This window comes from Adiantum capillus-veneris, chromosome 18 (assembly GCF_014529385.1).
Source record: "Adiantum capillus-veneris isolate H3 chromosome 18, ASM1452938v2, whole genome shotgun sequence".
NCBI classification, from domain to species: domain Eukaryota; kingdom Viridiplantae; phylum Streptophyta; class Polypodiopsida; order Polypodiales; family Pteridaceae; genus Adiantum; species Adiantum capillus-veneris.
The window spans coordinates 111,478,640-111,499,466 of record NC_140948.1 but is presented as its reverse complement, the minus strand read 5'-3'; the positions used below and the strand labels follow the sequence as shown (position 1 = coordinate 111,499,466).

Here is a 20,827-nt window from a genome sequence, read left to right as displayed (position 1 = left end):
TCAGTATGGCTGAAAAGAGGCCAAATTCAACGCATAACCAGCGCTGAAAACGCACCTGTCTGGTGAGGTTATCACCCTCACCGGTACCTGCTTTTGGAGTAGCAGTTAGCTACTCCTGTTTCTCCTTAGAGAGGCTCTTGCCTCAGCAAAAACGCATATGACCACACAACTGTACATGAGTCAAATGAAGAGCCCTCTTGAGGGGCATCACATTACTGCACGTAGGGAAGAGAGAGCAGTGTAAGGTGTGAAGGACATGACTTCTTGCACTACATTGTACATGAGAGGGAAAGCTTGCAATTATTAGCTCTTAACCTGTGACAAAAACTTGCAAATGAGCTCTCCCAGCTAGAAATTCAGCGCTACCTCCTGCATGAGGAAAGTTCATGAAAATGTGCCACTTGACACGTTTACAAGCAATTTCCCATTCGGGGTTGCCGCTTAAAAATCTCCCGACTAGTAGCCCAGTTGACTTTGTAGTAGAGTTCTAAAATGTTCCCCTTGTCATTCCGGAGGTAATGACGCCAACAAATTTCATGGTCCAAAATAGCAGCTCCCTAAATTTTAGGGGATGCTTCCGTTGGACTCCCACTGGTCATCTGACCATCTATCCCCACTGAAACCGCATCCAAAAATGCAATGTAGCCCAGCTGTCGGGTACTTTCCTTTGGTGACCTCACCTTGGCACTATGCCTTTATTGAGTTCACTTCCTAGTATCCACCAACTTGCTAAGTGCAACGGGGGGACCTACATGATCTTGAATTCAGCCTGGACATCCTTTTACTATACGAGTTCCAGTGCCAACCAACTTCCCGTCTGCGAGTGAAAGTACGGTTCACATTGGCCATACAATGTCCGACCATTTGTAACTTCAAAAAGAGGGTCCCCAAAAATTTTACAAAACTACGTCCTCGTGACATAGTTAACAGTTGCCACGTCTGCGTGACATACCACCCTCTTGAAATCGCAAACGTCCTCGATTGCATACCATAAATACATGCCATTGATGATCTTGTGTTGTTAGCACTCTTTTATCATCGCATGTATCTGCAAGAAAGGTCATAACACATAGATAGAAATGACGTAATGCTTTTCTCGTTTTCATCTATTACACTGAATTCGTATGTACATTTGATGTGCTAGCTCTATCATTACCCCTCCTTTGAACACGTTGGGTTGGGACATCAATAGGATGTACCCCAAAGGCTTCAAGGTAAAGCTGCAATACATTTGGTGACTTTGACCGTTCATACTCTTCTATCCACTTTGCATCCATAGGTAGATAGTTCTTGAACTTCACCAAGTAGCGTCTTGCAACCTGTCCTTATGTGGCAAAACTTGCTTAGGTACCAGGATCTCATCAAGTTCCTCAACTTCTGGCTGATCCTCATCTGGCATATCTTCTAGCACATCACCCACGAAGGGTCTTAGAAGACCCACGTGAAACGCATTATGAATCTTCCACGCATCAGGCAATTTCAGCCTGTAAGCCACATCGCTGATCTTATCAAGCACTTAAAAAGGCCCATAGTAACGCATGCTAAGCTTAGGAAACAGTCGTTCCTTGCCCTTCATCTTCTTTAACCTTGCCTTCTCAAACCTTAACAGAACCCAATCAACAGGTGATAACAGCAATTCACGACGATGACGATCAACAGCCTTTTTCTACTTTGCCAAGGCAACTTTAATTTTCTTGTACATTTCATCCATGTTCTCAACATATCGATCTACCTCAAAGATCTTGTCCTTTGTATGCAAAATGGGAGGAACCTTTTTGCCGCCTTCAACAATCTCAAAAGGTGCCTTGCCAGTCGACGAATGCACCGTATTGTTGAACGCATACTCAAGCATAGGCAAATAATGTTTCCACTTGCCCTTATTATCTCACACACAGCATTTCAATAGATCCAAGACATTAGAATTAGCCTCTTCTGAATGTCCATCAGTTTGTGGATGAAACGAAGACGAGAAATTGAGCGTAGTACCCATGTTCTCAAACAATCCTCTCCAAAACAAACTTGCCATGCGAGGATCACCAATCGATTTTGGCATACCATGGTACTTGAACACATTATACATGAATAAACGCGCCATCAGATCATATTTTATCTTCTTCCTAACAGGGATAAAATGGGCCTGCTTGCTGAACCTGCAAATAATGGTCCATATACCATCATTCCCTGTTGGCGTTCTTGGAAGATCAAAGATAAAGTCCATAGCAATGCTTTCCCATGGCTTATCGGGAATCGGCAGTGGTTGTAGAAACCCTGGTGCCTTTTGCCTGTCAAACTTGACCTTTTGGCAAATCAGGCATGCTCGCACAAAGGCATCCACATCTCTCCTCAAGGTAGGCCAATAGAAGAATGCCTCTACCGCTTTAACTGTCGCATCAATACCACGATGCCCTGCATACAATGGGACATGACTTTCTACCATGACCTTATGTCGCAATGGCCTAGTGACACAAAGTCTGCCATGTATCATCATAAAATCATCTTTGAGGAGGTAGTCCTCATGATGTTGCCCTTCTTGCAACTGTTCAAAAATCATTGCGAAGTCTTCATTTGTACCATATCGTTGCTTCATGTTATCAAGCTCATGATAATAAGTAATTAACACAGCTCAAATTTGTGGCTTTCTTTATAAGGCATCAGCCACAGCATTCTTCTTGACTTCCACGTGCATAATTTGGAAGTGAAACATAAAAAGAATGTTTGCCCATTGCATATGCTTTTCGGATAGCTTTGACTGTGTCAAGAAGTGTAGCAAGGTTTGATGGTCTGTTTGGATAACAAAATCAGCACCAAAGAGGTAGTGCTTCCAACTAGAAAGCGCATGAATCACGCCAAGAGCTCTTTCTTATAGACTTGCAAAGTCTTCTCTGGCCCTTGCAAAATTCGACTTTCATAAGCTACTACCCGTCCATCTTGCATTAGCATTGCTCCGATGCTACTACCACACGCGTCACACTGGACCACAAATGACTTCATGCGATCTGGCAAAACAATTACTGGATCTGAAATCAATTTTTCTTTTAAGAGACTAAAAGTTGAAATCTCTTTTTGGGTCCATTTGAAAGTGACTTCTTTCTTTTGCAAAGCGTGAAGAGGTGATGCTAGCTTGCAAAATTCCTGATAAACCTTCTATAGTAGGAACACAGTCCCAAGAAGCTTCTGACATCGTGCACAGTCTTCAAGTCTGGCCACGTCTTAATAGCTTCGACCTTTGCGGGATTCATTCTGACACCATCCTTTGACACTATGTGGTCAAGAAAGTGGATCTCTTCTAGGAAGAATTTACTTTTCTTAGGATCGACAAGTAACCTGCGACTGCGCAGCTCTTCAAACACAATGGTCAAGTGACGCCTATGCTCCTCTTCATTCTTTAAATAGATTTATCATGTCATCGAAGAATGTCCCAACAAACTGTTAATGCGAGCAGAAAATCCGGTCCATCATCCTGTTGAACATGGCAGGAGCATTTGTTAGACCAAACGGCATCACTAGAAACTCATAAAGACCAAATGTCATTCTAAACACAGTCTTGATCCTCTGGCCTTAATACAACTCTGATGGTAACCACTATTACGGCCCATAATCTCTTTTTGTTGCGCAACGCTAACCCTGTAGGGAGGTCTATTTGGTGGGCTCCACCCTGGCACCAAATCTATCCGATGGTCCTCAGGTCTCTCTGGCGGTAGTTGCGACGATAATGAATCAAAAAAACTATCACTAAACTCCTGCAAAAATGCTGACCTTTCTTTATCTAACACAGATAAATTTGACTGACAATTATCTCAGACATCACATGCAAGAATCAAGTACACAAAAAAACGATTCTTTATTACAGAAGTGATAGCCGAAGCAGATACAATAGGGACAGACTCCCCTTTGAGCTTTATATCCAAAACATGAGTTTTGCCCCTATGCTGAAGGGTGATCGTCTTGCCGAAAGCATCCAACACGCCATGTACTCTAAACATCCACGGAATTCCAAGTAGCGCATCGCACCCTTCCAATGGCATGATATAAAATTCTTCTGTGTCTACATATGACTGAATATGCAGACGCAGCTTTCCCATAATGGGAGTAACACACTTTGAGTGGCCACGACATGTCAACCTTGCCTCTGCCATGTACCCCATCTCTTCAGCTCTGATGCCCAGCTTCATAGCTAACTCTGGTGAGATAAAGTTTGCTTTGGCACCTAGATCAAAGAAGATGAGTGACGTCCGATCTCTAACTTTACCCCATGCTCTACATAACTCGCAGGCATTTGTATTGGGCCTGTTACCCACCATATATGGCACCAAACCTGTCGTGGGTTTAGGCTTCTTGCCTTTCTGGTCCTCTTATCATCAGTGTCAATTGGTCTTTTCCTTTGTGGACAATAATTGGTAGCAAAGTGACTAGGCTGCTTGCACATAAAGCATTTGTTTTCAACCATTAAGACATTCATTTCCTCGAGCGACTTACGCACATAAGGCTTCCTTTTCTGTTTCTTTGCCTGCGCTCTAGAAGTCCCGACTGAGTCCTTATCCTTGTTGGCCTTTTCTGACCCCTAGACGCTTCAAGAGTCGTTTTCACAAAGGGCTTCTTGGATGACTTTTTCTTCTACTCCCTCCTTTTTCATTGCTCGGAAACCCACCGTCCTTTCCTTTCAACAAGGCAAGACCAATGTTAGCAACTTCCATGAGCTGGGTGAGGGTAGCCACTCTGTTTCTTAGTACAGTAGTCCCGAAGCCCTTTAGGCAGCCCACAACAGTACTTCTCTATCTGCTCTATCAATGGCACAAATCTGTAGGAGGTTACTAAGAGTAACGCTTTACAAAACCTCCAATTGTACTCCAGCAAGCTCTTGCAAGTAGCCAAAGTAAGCTGGTGACAATTTGTCATGACGTCGGCTTCAAATTCATTTGACAGCCAAGCAAATGCAAACATTTGCTTGAAGTAGACCCATGTGGCGGGTGCATGTCCTTGCATTAACAATGTCGTCCACCATGTAAGCGCATTCTCTTTCAAGAAAGTGGCAGCTTTCCTGACCTTAGAGGCCTTTGTAAAATTCCCCCCTGCATAAGCTGTATCAAACTGTTGGAGGAAAGTAAGAGCCTTTGCCTTATCCTTGAAGCCGCTGAAAGTGCTAAACTTTACAACTGCACCACCTTCTTTGTAAGCTTTCGGCTTTTCCAATGTCCCCAAATTGTCATAAGGAATTGTCAACAACATGGGCACTGTAGTAGGGATCATCGGCGCATCTTGGCCATTGACATTTTGCGTCATAGATGCCATATCTGGCTGCTGTCCAAAAAAACCAGCCATGCCAAAATTACCCTGTGGCACCCCAAACTGGCCCTAGTTGCTCCGAAAACCTTGCTGCATGCCGATGCTACCATACATGGGGTTTGGCATCATGCCTTGCATACATAGTTACCAAGAACGGGGGACGCGGAACGGCAACTACCACAAAATGCCATTCCTGTTATGGGTACTCATGTTTGAAACACGGAACGGGGATTCGGAATGGGAACTTAGAATGGGAACGGGGAACGGAGACCTAAAAAACGGCCATTCCTTGTTACTATGCTTGCATGCCCCCAAACATTGTTCTTGGCATGTACAGCTGGCTTCCATGCGTATAACCAGCCATACTCTAGAACACAGATCCACCCCCGAAATACCCAGGATGTATAGTGGATGGTGGAAAAACTAGATGCATTGCCTGGTAACCAATTCCCTGTCCGTTCAAGATAGCATGCTGGCTTTGAAAGGTGCGGACTGAACTGGCAAAAGCCTATAGAATAGGCGTCCTAACCACCTGTTTGAGGACGGGAGGAACCTGTTTTGGAGCCCCTGACTCCGCAACATGCGAGTGCTCCCTATACTACTAGGACGCATGAAGTACTTGGGCTTGAGCCTCAACAGGCTCTGTTCGCGGTGTAGGTTGCCTTACTTGTTGTGGCACTGGTGGCGCTTGCAAGAACTCCATAAACGTTGGGTTCTGCACCAGGTGCGAAAACACATTCACCGCGGCAACTAACTGAGTCTTGAACGCATCATCCTCAAGTTGCCCAATCATAAAGCCATGCACTGAACGAGCATTAATATCGGGAAAAGGTACAGACAAGGGTGGCCGTGAACTCTCGCCAACCTCAAAACACCATAGGAATTTCCTGCCCGTCCTGCAGAGAGGAACACTCTTCCATAATGCCCTTCCCTTTGTCAGCTATAGTATAATCCTGCATTCCTGTACTCTGTGTCTTTACCCAAAACAACCAAGGCTCAATTCTTAAGGAAAAAGTGATTATGTCCCCGCAACGGAACCATGAAACCAACCCGTAGGGCAGTAGACTTTGGCTTTTACCCGAAATTCTTTACTTTCCTTTAGATTTTCACACACAAAGAAAGGTCACCTGCAACAGGAATTAACACTTAAAGCGCACACACGACTCGGAAGCTAGAATGCTCCGAGCAGACGCCGACAACCTATAGGCCCCAAAATTGGCGCCCCTTTCGGTATTTCTTTAATCTTTAAGAGGGTAAATTACAAAGATGAGTCCTAGGAATTCTTTACCTGTATCTAGCTAGATACCACCTGTTCAAGCAAAATTTCGACAACATAACAATCCCAAAACTTGCCCGAAACCAATTTTCCTGCTGGAACTCACTTCCACTGACATAAACCCTCCGTTTTCTGCCCAAAAATAGTAAATTCAGCACACTGTATTTACTGGTTTTTGCCCTGTTTTCAGCCCTAAACAATCCCTGAACTGTCCTCTGGCAGTGTGGGCACTGTTCCCCATGGTTCTGGCATCCGTATGGCTAAAAAACAGTCCAAATTCAGTGCATAACCAGCGCTGAAAACGTACATGTATGGTGAGGTTATCACCCTCACCGGTACCTGCTTTTGGAACAGCAATTAACTACTCCTGTTCCTGCTCAGAGAGGCTCTTGCCTCAACAAAAACGCATATAACCACACAGTTGTACATGAGTCAAATGAAGAGCCCTCGAGGGGCATCACATTCCTACACGTAGGGAAGAGAGAGTGCAGTGTAAGGTGTGCAGGACATGACTCTTGCACTACATTGTACATGTAAGGGAAAGCTTGCAATTAATAGCTCCTAACCTCTGACAAAAACTAACAAATGAGCTCTCCCACCTAGAAACTCAACGCTACCTCTTGCTACATGAGGAAAGTTCATGAAAATGTGCCACTTGACACGTTTACAAGCAATTTCCCGTGTCACGTGACACATCCAACCCTATGTGTCCGTGGACAACCTACAGCATGATCAGGGTTCAGTCAGTCCAGTCAGTCTAGATTAGAAGTGTTCTGGCACTTTTGTGAGTCTGTTCGCAGACCGTGCATGACCAAGCACTTAGTTTAGATGCATATCCTCTGGTTGCACATAGCATGATCATAAGCATTCCCATCAGAATCCATCAGAATCCTTCAGGGGAATTTTCCAGTGCATTTAGCCTATTTTCCCTATTTTTGACATTTTTCACTCACTATTTTTAAGTGACTTTTGTTGAAAAGTAGGTAGGGCAAATTGAGTAAGTTTGTATATAAGCAAACCTAGGCTAGCACTAATTGGCAGAAGAGGCAGCAGGAGCACCATTGCTCAACAGGCAACTTCTCAGCAAGATCCCCTTGGTGACGTTTTCCCTCCAAGCAGAAACCTCACAACCCCTAGCGTTTTTCATCAGCATCGCCATAGCCTCCCATTGGCTGGCGTTTTCAACAAGTCACCATCGCCATACAATCCCAAGCATTGGCGTTTTCCATCTAAACTTCCTCACCAAGTCTTCTCAGCCTAGCGTTTTTCCTACAAGCACCTATCGCCACAGATCTCAGCCTTTGGCGTTTTCAACAGGCCATTGCCGCCCCTTTTGCATGGTGTTTTCAGCAGATAAAGCACCAACAGTTTTCAGCCTTCGACCACCTAAAGAACAGCAGATTTCAGCCGCAAGGATCAGCCAACAGTAGCGTTATTGGTTCCAGACATTTTCAGCCATTAACGTTTTTGGGACAGCAGCAGTTTTGCATCAGATTTCAGCCAGTAGCGTTTTCCGACAGCAGTATGATTGCATCAGTTTTCAGCCCTTAGATCGGTCTCGTCATCCCCGTCGTCGTCATCGATCTAGCCTAGACTTGCATCACTCACATGCATCCACTTTGTATCAGTTTGTGCAATCAATAGTAGACCACTCTCGCCAACGAGAGTGGGGCCTTCGGAGGAGGGTTTTACGTTTCTGTTGTTGTATTTCTCTTCTCTCTCTATCTCTCAGTCTCATGCACTTTCACGCAAAGTGTCCATTCACTTTGTTTGTGTACATTGCACTCTCTCATTAAGAACGGAAGGCTCTCTCTTCCATAACAACAAAAGGAACCTTGAGCACAGTTCGGAGCACTCATCTTGAGCAAAGTTCATTCATTCATTCCGTTGCACCATACATTGGTCTCAGAGCTTTGGCAGTGTTCTGTATCACTCAAGGAAAGAACCACAAGGACCACATAATTTTTTTTACTTGTTGCGGTCGCACGAACCCCTGTTCGCTTGGGCGTGTCTATTCCTAATCGTGCTTTTGAAGAGTGACAGGAATCCCAAGAAAAAAGGGCTTGTCCAGCCTCCCCTTGTGCCTCTTTTCACTCATTGAGAGCGGACCATGCACTTAACGGCTGGCCAATCGACGTTAGGTGGGAAAGAGCAACCTTGGTGTGAGCGCAAGGCCGCCAAGGGGTACGCCCGCAGAAAAGAACAGAACTCGGGTGAAGACAAAATCCTTCTCGAACATAGATTGCAAGCAAAAGAAGACCCTCAAGAGCCTCAAGACCTCAAGAACCCAAGAACCCAAGACCCTCAAGAACCCAAGTTCCTCGAGAACTTAAGAACCAAAGATCATGGTGCACGGTCATCACCCGAAGCGGAATGGATACTTCGCATACAAGTAATGAGCATGAGAGAGGCGACGAAGAATTTTTCCCACCAGGAGGTTTTTCCGACCCTCCCCCTTCTCCATCTACGCCACGAATTGTACCAAATCCTATGGAGGCGATGGTCAAGTCAATGTTGAACATGAAGCACAACAACAAGAAGCGAATCGAGAAGCGACTCGCATTGCGCTGGCACAACAAGAAGCGACTCGCATTGTCTTGGAACGCGAGCGCGATGAACGAAACGAAAGAAAAGCACAAAGAAAGGAGGAAGCTGAAGCAAGACGAGCGGCCTTGGAGGCCAATCGTGAGGCTCAAAGAGACCTCCGCACTCGAGAATTGGTTCGATAAGTTCTTGCTTCAAAGTCTGAACCAGCCAAAGATGTTGGTAGTTCCTCAAGTGGCGCAAGCCGAGATGCGGACTCCAACAACCCAGTCACAGAGAAGTTGACTTTCAGTAAGTATGATGAGATGCTACGGTTATTCATTCTTGGTTGCATCAATTTAATGCTTATTTTGCGAGAACTAAGAAGACAGGAAATAGCAAGGTTTTGACGGCAGCTAGGTACCTTGCCGGTGATGCCATCAATTGGTACCACACATGGCAAGAGGCACAGTTAGCCGCGCACCTAGAGGAAGCCGACGAATTCACACCTCTTTCCTTCAATTGGGCTGAGTACCAAGACAAGCTCAAGGCCCGCTTTATGCCACCTCAGTACCTCGCACGATTGAAGGATGATTGGCACGCTCTCAAGCAAAATGATATGCCGGTTATGTCTTTTTCTAATCGTGTTTTGCAGCTAGGTACCCAATTACGCAAGTCGGATGATGAGCGCAAGGAGGCATTCCTTTTTGGGTTAGACGAATATATCAAGTTTGATGTAGAAGTCTTCGATCCAATCAATCTCAACAAAGCGGTAGCGATTGCTCTCGCACAGGAGATAAAGCACAACAAGGGAAAGCCTAAGGAGAACAAGACTTCCACAAGTACCTCGCAGACTTCTCAGAACCCTCTCAACGGTAAGAACGTTAAGAATGGTAAGAACGGTAACTCTTCTAACCAATCTTCCAACAGTCTCTCAGAAAAGAACTCTTCCAATGAACCTAAGGATAAGGCTAACACAATTGCTAAACCTAAGCTCACTCCAGATGAAAAGGTAGCACAAGGAATCTTAGGAGGATACATCACGTTGGAAGAGCAAAGCACTTATTCTAAGGAAGGTCGTTGTTTTCATTGTCACATTAAGGGTCACATAAAAAGAACATGTCCTAAGCTTGACTCTAATCAATCTAAAGAATCCACAGAACCCACTTCCTTTGTCAATGCAATTAATGATAACACGAGTGTGCCCCAAGTTTCTCCTAACCCTCCCATTGATGAGTCTCTCATTAAATGTTATGGTCATATGACAGGGCAGCGTTTTGTCATATTGATTGACCTAGGCAGTATGCATGATGTGATCAGTCCCTCTCTTGTTGAGAAAGCCCGCCTAGAGGTTAGTCAGAAATCTCCTCTCGAGGTCTCTGGCTTTGCTCCCGGTATGGACTCTCTCATCACGAAAGAGTGCCTTGATGTGTTGTTTACAGTTCAACAAGCTGCTTTCCATAGAAAATTTTTTGTCTCTCCTCTCTCAGGATGTGATATGATTTTGGGCATTCCATGGTTTCGTGAGCATAACCCTCTCATTGATTGGGCGGAAAATAAGTTCACTTTCAATGCCAAAAGTGACTCTCCCATTGTCATTCGTGGAGAGCAAGTTGTTCCTTCTCCCTCTCTCATTGCTAATGTGAAGGCGAAGATTGAACGGATTCAAGAGAAGGAGACTCTCTCAGTCTCTTCTTCTCCAAAGCATAACCCACATGATTTGAATGATGTTTTGAATGATAATGATAAGCATGATGATTTGGATGACACTGACAAGCATGATGATTTGCATGATCAAGATGTGACTTCTCACAAGCATGATGATTTGCATGAAGATGATGTGATTGTTCACAAGGATGATGTGTTAGTTGATGCTTTTTCTAGCGAAGCTAACCTTGTTGCAGATTCGATCAATCACGAAGGATCGATCTTGGCTCTCGAGCCTAAGTCCAAAGAACCCTCACAGGAAGTATTATGTGTTCACATGATTAGTACGGACGTATTGTTCGAGTGTTCCATTCGTGATCGTTTCCTGTCTTTTCGTCAGCGTCTTTATGTGATCCCTTTTCCTAGACATGACATATGTACGTTGAGCACGTTTCACTCATGAATGAGCACAAATGTACGAGGATTTTTCATGAAAAGCTGAAAAGTATGCATTCAAGGAAGTCACATTTCATGTCCCTTCCTTGGCATGACACATTTGTAGAAAGAGCACATAAAAGTATGAGCACCAAGCATGGGCATTTCCATTGTGAATTGCCATAGTTGATTGCTTTAGATCATAAGAGAAAGATTTGATCTCATTGTTTGCGTGTGTGTGGTGAACGGTTTGGCATTCCGTCTCTATGTTCATTTGCATTGCATTGTTAGGTGCAACGGAATTATTGTTTGCGCTTTGCTCAAGATGAGTGCTCCGAACTGTGCTCAAGGTTCCTTTTGTTCTTATGGAAGATAGAGCCTTCCGTTCTTAATGAGAGAATGCTATGATCACAAACAAAGTGAATGGACACTGTGTGTGCAAGTGTATGAGACTGAGATAGAGAGAGAAGAGAGATAAGACACCAGAGACGTTGTAGAACCCTCCTCCGAAGGCCCCACTCTCATCGGCGAGAGTGGTCTACTTTTTGATTGCACAAAATGGTACAATGCAGATGCAATGGACTCATGCAACTTGGGACTATGCCGGTGACGACGACGGTGATGATGACGACGACCTTAGGGCTGAAATCTATGGTCTTCTATCTGCTGAATTTCGGGACTGTTTCGGTGGCTGAAAATGACTGTTTTGGCTGCGTTTTCGAGGGCTGAAAATGGGGGTGTATCTGCAACCAATGGGGCTGAATCTGCTACCTCCTATGCATGCTGAAAACGCTGAGTCTTCTGCTGCAAATTGGGCTGAAAACCAAAAATGTTGCTGCTTTCCCTAGCGTTAGTAAAAATGCTGAAAACCTGGTACTGTTGGCGATGGTATGGAAAAACGCTAGGGCTGAGAGCTGATAAGCAAATCTGCAAGGCTTGATGGCAATCCAGAAACACTAGAGGATAGGGATCTGCTGCGGTCAAGGACTGTTGAAAACGCCAGGCAGAGGTGGAGTCTGGAGATGGCAAACCCAAAACGCTGGGGGTACTGCTGGGGTTCTGCTGAGAAGGTGCCTGTTGAGCATGTGCTCCTGCTGCCTCTTCTGCCATTTAGTGCTAACTTGGGTTTGCTTATATATTAACTTAGCAAAATTGCCCTACCTACTTTTGTTGGGAAGTCACTTAAAAATAATAAGTGAAAAATACCAAAAATAGGGAAAATAGGCTAAATGCACTGGAAAATTCCCCTGACTGAATCTGATGGATTCTAAAGGGAATACTGATGACAATGCTGTGTGCAACCAGAGGATATGCATCTACACTAAGTGACTGGGCATGCACGGTCTACGAATAGACTCACAAAAGTGCCAGATCACTTCTAATCTAGACTGACTGGACTGACTGAACCCTAATCATGTTGTAGCTCGTCCACGGACACATAGGATTGGATATGTCACGTGACATCCCCTCCTTTTCAAAGTGAGGTACTGGTACCGAACTGTATGGCGTCGAGGGAGATCGCCAATAGCATCCGGAATCCTGGAAGGGACTCTTCGTCGGCCCACTCTGATGTGTGGGTTGTGCGATACTTGAACTTCATAAAGATCTGCAACGCTTGCTTCTTTGGGCCGCGCTGAAAGCGACTCAAAGTCCTCTGTGGCTCCTTCGATGCTTCAACTTCGTCTAGAGTCGTGTTTCTTTCTTCTTCAAGAATCTCCACAGCTGAAAATTCCTGGAACCACTTCCAACACAAGAACATGAACATGAACATACCCATTCCATGTAAAGTGAGTGGAAAAAATCTTGTCTTCTCTAAAGACTGTGTATGCAATGTAGATGAACATAGAGGCGGAGTGACAACCCATTCATCAAACACATGCAAACAATGAGATCGAATCTCTCTCTTATGATCTAGAGCAATCAACTGTGGCAAAACACAATGGAAATGCCCACGCTTGGTGCTCACACTTTCATGTGCTCTTTCGGGTACTGTGTCATGCCAAGGAAGAGACATGGAATGTGACTTCTTTACATACATACTATTCAGCTTTTCATGAACAATCCGCATACATCCGTGCTCATTAATGAGTGAAACGTGCTCAACGTATAATATGTCATGCCTAGGAAAAGGGATCACATAAAGATGCTGACTAAAATACAGGAAACGGTCACGAATGAAACACTCAAACAATGCGTGCGTATCAATCATGCGAACACAGAATACTTCCTGTGAGGGTTCTTTGGACCTAAGCTCGAGAGCCAAGATCGATCCTTCGTGATTGATCGAATCTGCAACGAGGTTAGCTTGGCTAGAAAAAGCATCCACTAACTCATCATCCTTGTGAACAATCACATCATCTTCATGCAACTCATCATGCTTGTGAGAAATCACATCTTGATCATGCAAATCATCATGCTTGTCATTGTCATCCAAATCATCATGCTTAGCAATATCATTCAAATCATCATGCTTATCTTTGTCATCCAAATCATCATGCTTATCATCATGCAAATCATTGTGCTTATCATTGTCAATCAAATCATCATCATGCTTCACACAATCATGCAAATCCTGTGTGTCATGCTTTGGAGAAGAAGAGACTGAAAGAGTCTCCTTTTCCCGATCCTGTTGAATCTATGTCTGCATTTGAGAACAGAGTCGCAACATCTCTTGCATTCGTGCTTTGGTCTCGCGGTCATATTCTGCTTGTCTTGCTTTGGCTTCCAAGCGGGCTTGCTCGCTCGCACGCGCTATGGCTGTCATTCTTTCTTGGTACTGGCGCTCTATGGCTGCCATCTTTTCTTCGTGGTCACGCTCTATTTCTGCTTTTCGTTCTGCATCTCTTGCTTTGTCTTCTAACTTCTTGTCCATCATCCTCTTGTCGAAAGCCTCCATAGGAGTTAGTGCAATCCTTGTTGTAGATGAAAAAGGGGGAGGGTCGAAAAAACCTCCTGGTGGGGAAAATTCTTCTTCGCCTCTCTCATGCTCATCACCTCCAAGCGAAGTATCCATTCCGCTTCGAGTGATGACCATTCTGAAGTCGTGGGTTCTTGTGGTCTTGGGTTCTTAAGTTCAGGAGGAACTTGGGTTCTTGGGGATCTTAGTTCTTGAGGTTCTTGAGGTTTTCTTTCGCTTGCAAACCGCGTTTGAGAAGGATCTTCTCTTCACCAGAGTTCTACTCCTTTCTGCGGGCGCACCCCTTGGCGGCCTTGCGCTCACACCAAGGTTGCTTTTTCCCACCTCACGTCAATTGGCCGGCCGCTAAGTGCACGGTCCGCTCTCAATGAGTCAAAGGAGACACAAGGGGAAGCTGGACAAGCCCTTCTTTCCTGGGATTCCTGTCACTCTTCAAAAACACGATTAGGAATCGACACGCCCAAGCGAACTTGGGTTCGTGCGACCGCAGCAAGCAAAAAAATTATTGTGATTCTTGTGGTTCTTTCCTTGAGTGATAGAGAACACTGCCAAATCTCTGATACCAATGTTAGGTGCAACGGGATGATTGTTTGCGCTTAGCTCAAGATGATTCCTGTCACTCTTCAAAAACACGATTAGGAATCGACCAAAAACGATGCTGCTTTCCCTAGAGTTAGTAAAAATGTTGCAAACCTGGTACTGTTGGCGATGGTCTGGAAAAACGCTAGGGCTGAGTGCTGATAAGCAAATCTGCAAGGCTTGATGGCGATCCAGAAACGCTAGAGGATAGGGATCTGCTGCGGTCAAGGACTGCTGAAAACGCCAGGCAGAGGTGGAGTCTGGCGATGGCAAACCCAATACGCTGGGGGTACTGCTGGGGTTCTACTGAGAAGGTGCCTGTTGAGCATGTGCTCTTGCTACCTCTTCTGCCATTTAGTGCTAACTTGGATTTGCTTATATATTAACTTAGCAAAGTTGCCCTACCTACTTTTGTTGGAAGTCACTTAAAAATAATAAGTGAAAAATACCAAAAATAGGGAAAATAAGCTAAATGCACTGGGAAATTCCCCTGACTAAATCTGATGAATTCTGAAGGGAATACTGATGATCATGCTGTGTGCAACCAGAGGATATGCATCTACACTAAGTGACTGGGCATGCACGGTCTACGAATAGACTCACAATAGTGCCAGATCACTTCTAATCTACACTGACTGGACTGACTGAACCATGATCATTCACAGTTTTTTCGATAGAATAATCTTTTTCTAGTCACTTTACATGGAATGGGTATGTTCATGTTTTTGTGTTGGAAATGGTTTCAGGAATTTTCAGCTTCGGAGATTCTTGAAGAAGAAAGAAGCATGACTCTAGACGAAGTTGTAGCATCGAAGGAGCCACAGAAGACTCTGTCACTTTCGACGCGGCCCATAGAAGCAAGCATTGCAGACCTTTATGAAGTTCAAGTATCACACGACCCACACCTCAAAGTGGGCCGGCGAAGAGTCGATGTCACGTGACACATCCAACCCTATGTGTCCGTGGACAAGCTACAGCATGATCAGGGTTCAGTCAGTCTAGTTAGTCTAGATTAGAAGTGTTCTGGCACTTTTGTGAGTCTCCCGTGCATGCCCAAGCACTTAGTGTAGATGCATATCCTCTGGTTGCACACAGCATGATCATACGCATTCCCATCCGAATCCATCAGAATCCTTCAGGGGAATTTTCCAGTGCATTTAGCTTATTTTCCCTAGTTTTGACATTTTTCACTTACTATTTTTAAGTGACTTTTGTTGGAAAGTAGGTAGGGCAAATTGAGTAAGTTTGTATATAAAGCAAACCTAGGCTAGCACTAATTGGCAAAAGAGGCAACAGGAGCACCATTGCTCAACATGCAACTTCTCAGCAAGATCCCTTGGTGACGTTTTCCCTCCAAGCAGAAACCTCACAACCCCTAGCGTTTTTCATCAGCATCGCCATAGCCTCCCATTGGCTGGCGTTTTCAGCAAGTCACCATCGCCATATAATCCCAAGCATTGGCGTTTTCCATCTAGACTTCCTCGCCAAGTCTTCTCAGCCTAGTGTTTTTTCTACAAGCACCTATCGCCACAGATCTCAGCCTTTGGCGTTTTCAGCAGGCCATTGCCGCCCCTTTTGCATGGCGTTTTCAGCAGATAAAGCACCAACAGTTTTCAGCCTTCGACCACCTAAAGACCAGCAGATTTCAACCGCAAGGATCAGCCCACAATAGCGTTATTGGTTCCAGGCATTTTCAGCCATTAGTGTTTTTGGGACAGCAACAGTTTTGCATCAGATTTCAGCCAGTAGCGTTTTCGGACAGCAGTATGATTGCATCAGTTTTTAGCCCTTAGATCGGTCTCGTCATCCCCGTCGTCGTCATCGATCTAGCCTAGACATACATCAGTCACATGCATACACTTTGTACCAGTTTGTGCAATCAATAGTAGACCACTCTCGCCAACGAGAGTGGGGCCTTCGGAGGAGGGTTTTACAACGTCTCTGGTGTCGTATTTCTCTTCTCTCTCTATCTCTCAGTCTCATGCACTTTCACGCAAAGTGTCCATTCACTTTGTTTGTGTACATTGCACTCTCTCATTAAGAACGGAAGGCTCTCCCTTCCATAAGAACAAAAGGAACCTTGAGCACAGTTCGGAGCACTCATCTTGAGCAAAGTTCAAACATTCATTCCGTTGCACCTTACATCCCGTTTCGGGGTTGCCGCTTAAAAATCTCCCGACTGGTTACCCAGTTGACTTTGCAGTAGAATTCTAAAATGTTCCCCTTGTCATTCCGGAGGTAATGACACGAACAAATTTCATGGTCCAAAATAGCAATTCCCTAAATTTTAGGATGCTTCCGTTGGACTCTACTGGTCATCTGACCATCTATCCCCACTGGACCACATCCAAAAATGCAATGTAGCTCAGCTGTCGGGTACTTTCCTTCGGTGACCCCACCTTGGCACTGTGCCTTTATTGAGTTCACTTCCTAGTATCCACCAACTTGCTAAGTGCGACAAGGAACCTACATAATCTTGAATTGAGCCTGGACATCTTTTACTATACGAGTTCCAATGCCGACCAACTTCCCGTCTGTGGATGAAACTATTATTCACATTGGCCGTACAATGTTCGACCATTTGTAACTTCAAAAAGAGGGTCTCAAAAATTTCTAAAAAAATCATTGGAAAGAAACCAACAACTAAGGTTAGCAATTGCCACGTCCTCGTGACAGCTACTAACGTGGCTGTACGAAATTATGCGAGTAGCGCTAATAGCTGATGTATCCCTTGTAAGTTTAAACTTACAAGGTTCCCTTGGGGCCTCACTTCTCAGAGCATCTAGACGCAGAGTCTAAGAGCAGAGGACCCTTCGTGAGTTGTACTTTGCTCAAAAATTAATATAAAAGAAATATCGAAAGGGGCACCCATCTCTGGGGCCAATCTCTCTAGGCATGGAACTATGTCAGGCCATGTCGACTCAAATTTTAAACTTGTGAAGTATTTTTAGTGATTCTATCGTGTCGTGTCGAATTCTCGACTTGGGGCACGTGCCCCCACAACTGAAATCAGCCTCAAATGAGTGAAAAACACAAAAAAACAGCAAATCATCTTGCCCTCACAACCGAAATCAGCCTCAAATGAGTGAAAAACACAAAAAAACAGCAAATCATCTCTTTTCGTCGCAGAAATTCAACACCAAAAAACTTGCATAAATCACTGAACCGATTCGAGAGCACGCCACACCGTGAGCAAACCTTCTCTTTGGACTTAGTAGCCAATGGATCTGGGATCTATCGCGATAGATCTCCTCGTACTCAAGCTCCTAGCGCGAACCGCCCACCGTACGAGCACGGAAACAAACTACAAGCAGTGACACATTGAAGAGAGCATGTGCATTGTGCACAGCAAGGGAAGGGAGTGCTAGCAAGAGGGAGAGGGATTGCAAGGCAAAAACGCTGCAGAGATAGAGATCGATGGTGAGAGAAAACGCAAGAGAGAGGATGTAGCCGCACAGCAAAAACACTAGCAAGAGAAAACGCTAGAGAGAGAGTGTCCGAACACTCGGAACTCTACAATGATCACAACATGGCAAAAGTACAAGGGGAGGGGTTGCATATATAGGCAAATTGCAGATTTGTCCTACCTACTGCAAAACCCCACGATCCTGATAAATGGCCCTAAAAATGCTAATAAATATGTAAACTCGCTATAAGTGACCTTACACACAAATCTAGCAGCAGAACTGCAGAACACTCGAACTCGAGACTCTGACCCGAGAAACCCTAGGAACAAGGATCCCGCCTCATGCCAACCTCATGCCAACCTACTGGGTGAGCAACACCATGAAGTGTTTCGCCGAAAAGAGGTACGTCTACCTCATATACGGTCGGGCAATGCCACAAAACAGCCCTTACTCCCTAACCTGCTCCTGGGAGATACTGGAGTCACCACCGGACAGGAATCTGAACTCTAACAGAAGGGAGGTCACCTCTTTGAAGCCGTTGGAACGTCTTCAGGGACGAGCAGAACCACGACGAGCAAGTACGACTTTGACGACGGGATACCCTAGGAGCAGGGGTCCCGCCTCATGCCAACCTACCGGGTGAGCAACACCATGAAGTGTATCGCCGAGAAAAGGTACGTCTACCTCATATACGGTCGGGCACTGCCACAAAACAGCCCTCACTCTCTAAACTGCTTTTGGGAGATACGGGAGCCACCACTGGGACTTCTACAAGTTTGATGTAGAAGGGACAAGAAAAACAAGAAACAAGAACATGTCATAGAATATCCAAGAGAACAAGGTGAATGGGCTATGTAGCAAAGAGGTAGAGCAGTGATTGAAGTCCGATAGACAAGAAAGGAAACATGAACAACGTGTAAGTGCATCAACTTGTAATATGTATGTCATCCTTATGGAGAGGACTTTCAAATAAAGCTGCTTGTAATTTTCTTTTTTATACCATTTCTGACACCAGAAGTGGAATGTTCTCACAAAGATGTTCATAATCTGTCCTTCAGGATTTGGCTTCAAAAGATCCTCTCTCTCTCTCTCTCTCTCTCTCTCTCTCTCTCTCTCTCTCTCTCTCTCTCTTTTTGATCCTCTCTCTCTCTCTCTCTCTCATATTATGACAAGAGAGTACCGTCTTCAAGGGGGATGTCTCGAAGCTTATCGACAAGCTGGTCTACGACTTGAATGGTAGAAAAAGCTTTGGAGGAGGAGATACCATCATCAATAAGATCGGGGGAAGCAGTGAAGGGGGGGGCAGGATCTTTTTCGGGGGAGGCAGATGGAAGGCGTTCAAAAGCTTCTGCAAGCTCTTCAAGCGCGTTAAGAGTGACCTCATAAGAAGGGATCCAAAAGGAGGAGTTGGGATGGAAGGGTAGCCACGAGGGCACCGCCTTAGAAACCCTGAATTCTGTGTACGCATCCTCAAGGGCTTTGATATGAGACGACGCGATTTTTTTCCCAAGAATCTGCTCCCACATGCTGTGACGGTGGCTATGGCGCGATCCCTGCAGCAGACACAACGGCGAGGCGAGGCGTCCCCTGCGCATTGCCATGGACCTCACCATGGCCGCCATTACTTCGATATGTCTTTAAAATGTCTTCAGAAAATGCGCGTTCTGCGTATCATGACAATTTTTATTGAGAAGGTGAAAGTTTACCTTCTTGTTTTGGCCTCCTTAAGGCCTTGGAATCGATATGGGTCAAGGTGGTTCAAATTTGTTAGCTTGACATGTGTCCCTTGGAAAGCATTTCATTTTACATGCTATTTCCCAATGAAAGCAGCATGTGTCCCTTTAAGATTTGAAAAGAAAGAAAGAAGTTCTTTTCAATTTCAAATGCTATTTCCCAATGTTGCTTTCATTTTTTTGGCCTCCTGCTCGTGGGGTGGGTGGATCTTTTGGTGCAAAACATGGACCATAGATGCAAGGTAAAGGGATGCAAGACACGAGGAGTTTTGCCTTGAAAAGGAAGGGTTTCATTAAGTTGTGTCTTTTCTTGTTGTGGCGTGCAGCAGGCGAGCTGTAGCTTGGATGTGGTAGGGCATGCGGCGCATTGAACGCGATGCTGTGGCGTGAGGCTTGGATGTGGAGATGCCATGCGGCGCAGTGAATGTGATGGAGTCGGTGCAGAGCACGCTGAGGAGGGCATCACTTCGAGTGTTGAGGAAGGCGTCACTTCTCGTGCACAGGAAGCTCAGAAGCGTGTCATGCTGTGGCGTGAGGCTTGGATGTGGAGTGCCATGCGGCGCAGTGAATGTGTGATGCAATCCGTGCAGAGCACGCTGAGGAGGGCATCACTTCGAGTGATGAGGAGTGCGTCACTTCGCGTGTACAGAAAGGTCAGAAGCATGTCAGTTCGTTTTGACAACATGCTTGAAACACTTCATCCCAAGGGGCGCCCGCGCCCACTCTCTCTATGTGCACTGTGTACAACTCGCCTTGCTGGTCTGAAGCCTTCTCTTTCAAGTGTAGTGGTTACTATAGTTTATGGTCTTGGTGCATGTCCAGCCAGATGTGGGGCAGAGCAGGATGCTCTTGGAATTTGTGAAGTTCTACACTTCGATTTGAGAACTACAAGGCTCGGAATTTGTAATGCATTGAATGCAGTAGCATATTGGTGAAACAGTTTATTGCAAGGGGTGCATGCGCCCACTCTCTCTATGTGTACTGTATACAACTCGCCTTGCTGGTTTGAAGCCTTTCCTTTCAAGTG

At 45.2% G+C, this 20,827-nt stretch overlaps 1 protein-coding gene across 1 annotated transcript in view; it reads right to left on the bottom strand.

The window, feature by feature from the left end:
- LOC147436211 (uncharacterized) overlaps positions 1 to 19,755 on the bottom strand; it is a 30,571-nt gene extending 10,816 nt beyond the window's left edge. The window contains exon 1 of the mRNA XM_086489106.1: positions 19,248 to 19,755. Coding sequence (XP_086345232.1) covers positions 19,248 to 19,689 — 442 coding nt within the window. The 5' untranslated portion in view covers positions 19,690 to 19,755. The remainder of the gene's footprint in view (positions 1 to 19,247) is intronic.
- Between the last annotated feature and the right edge of the window lie 1,072 nt (positions 19,756 to 20,827).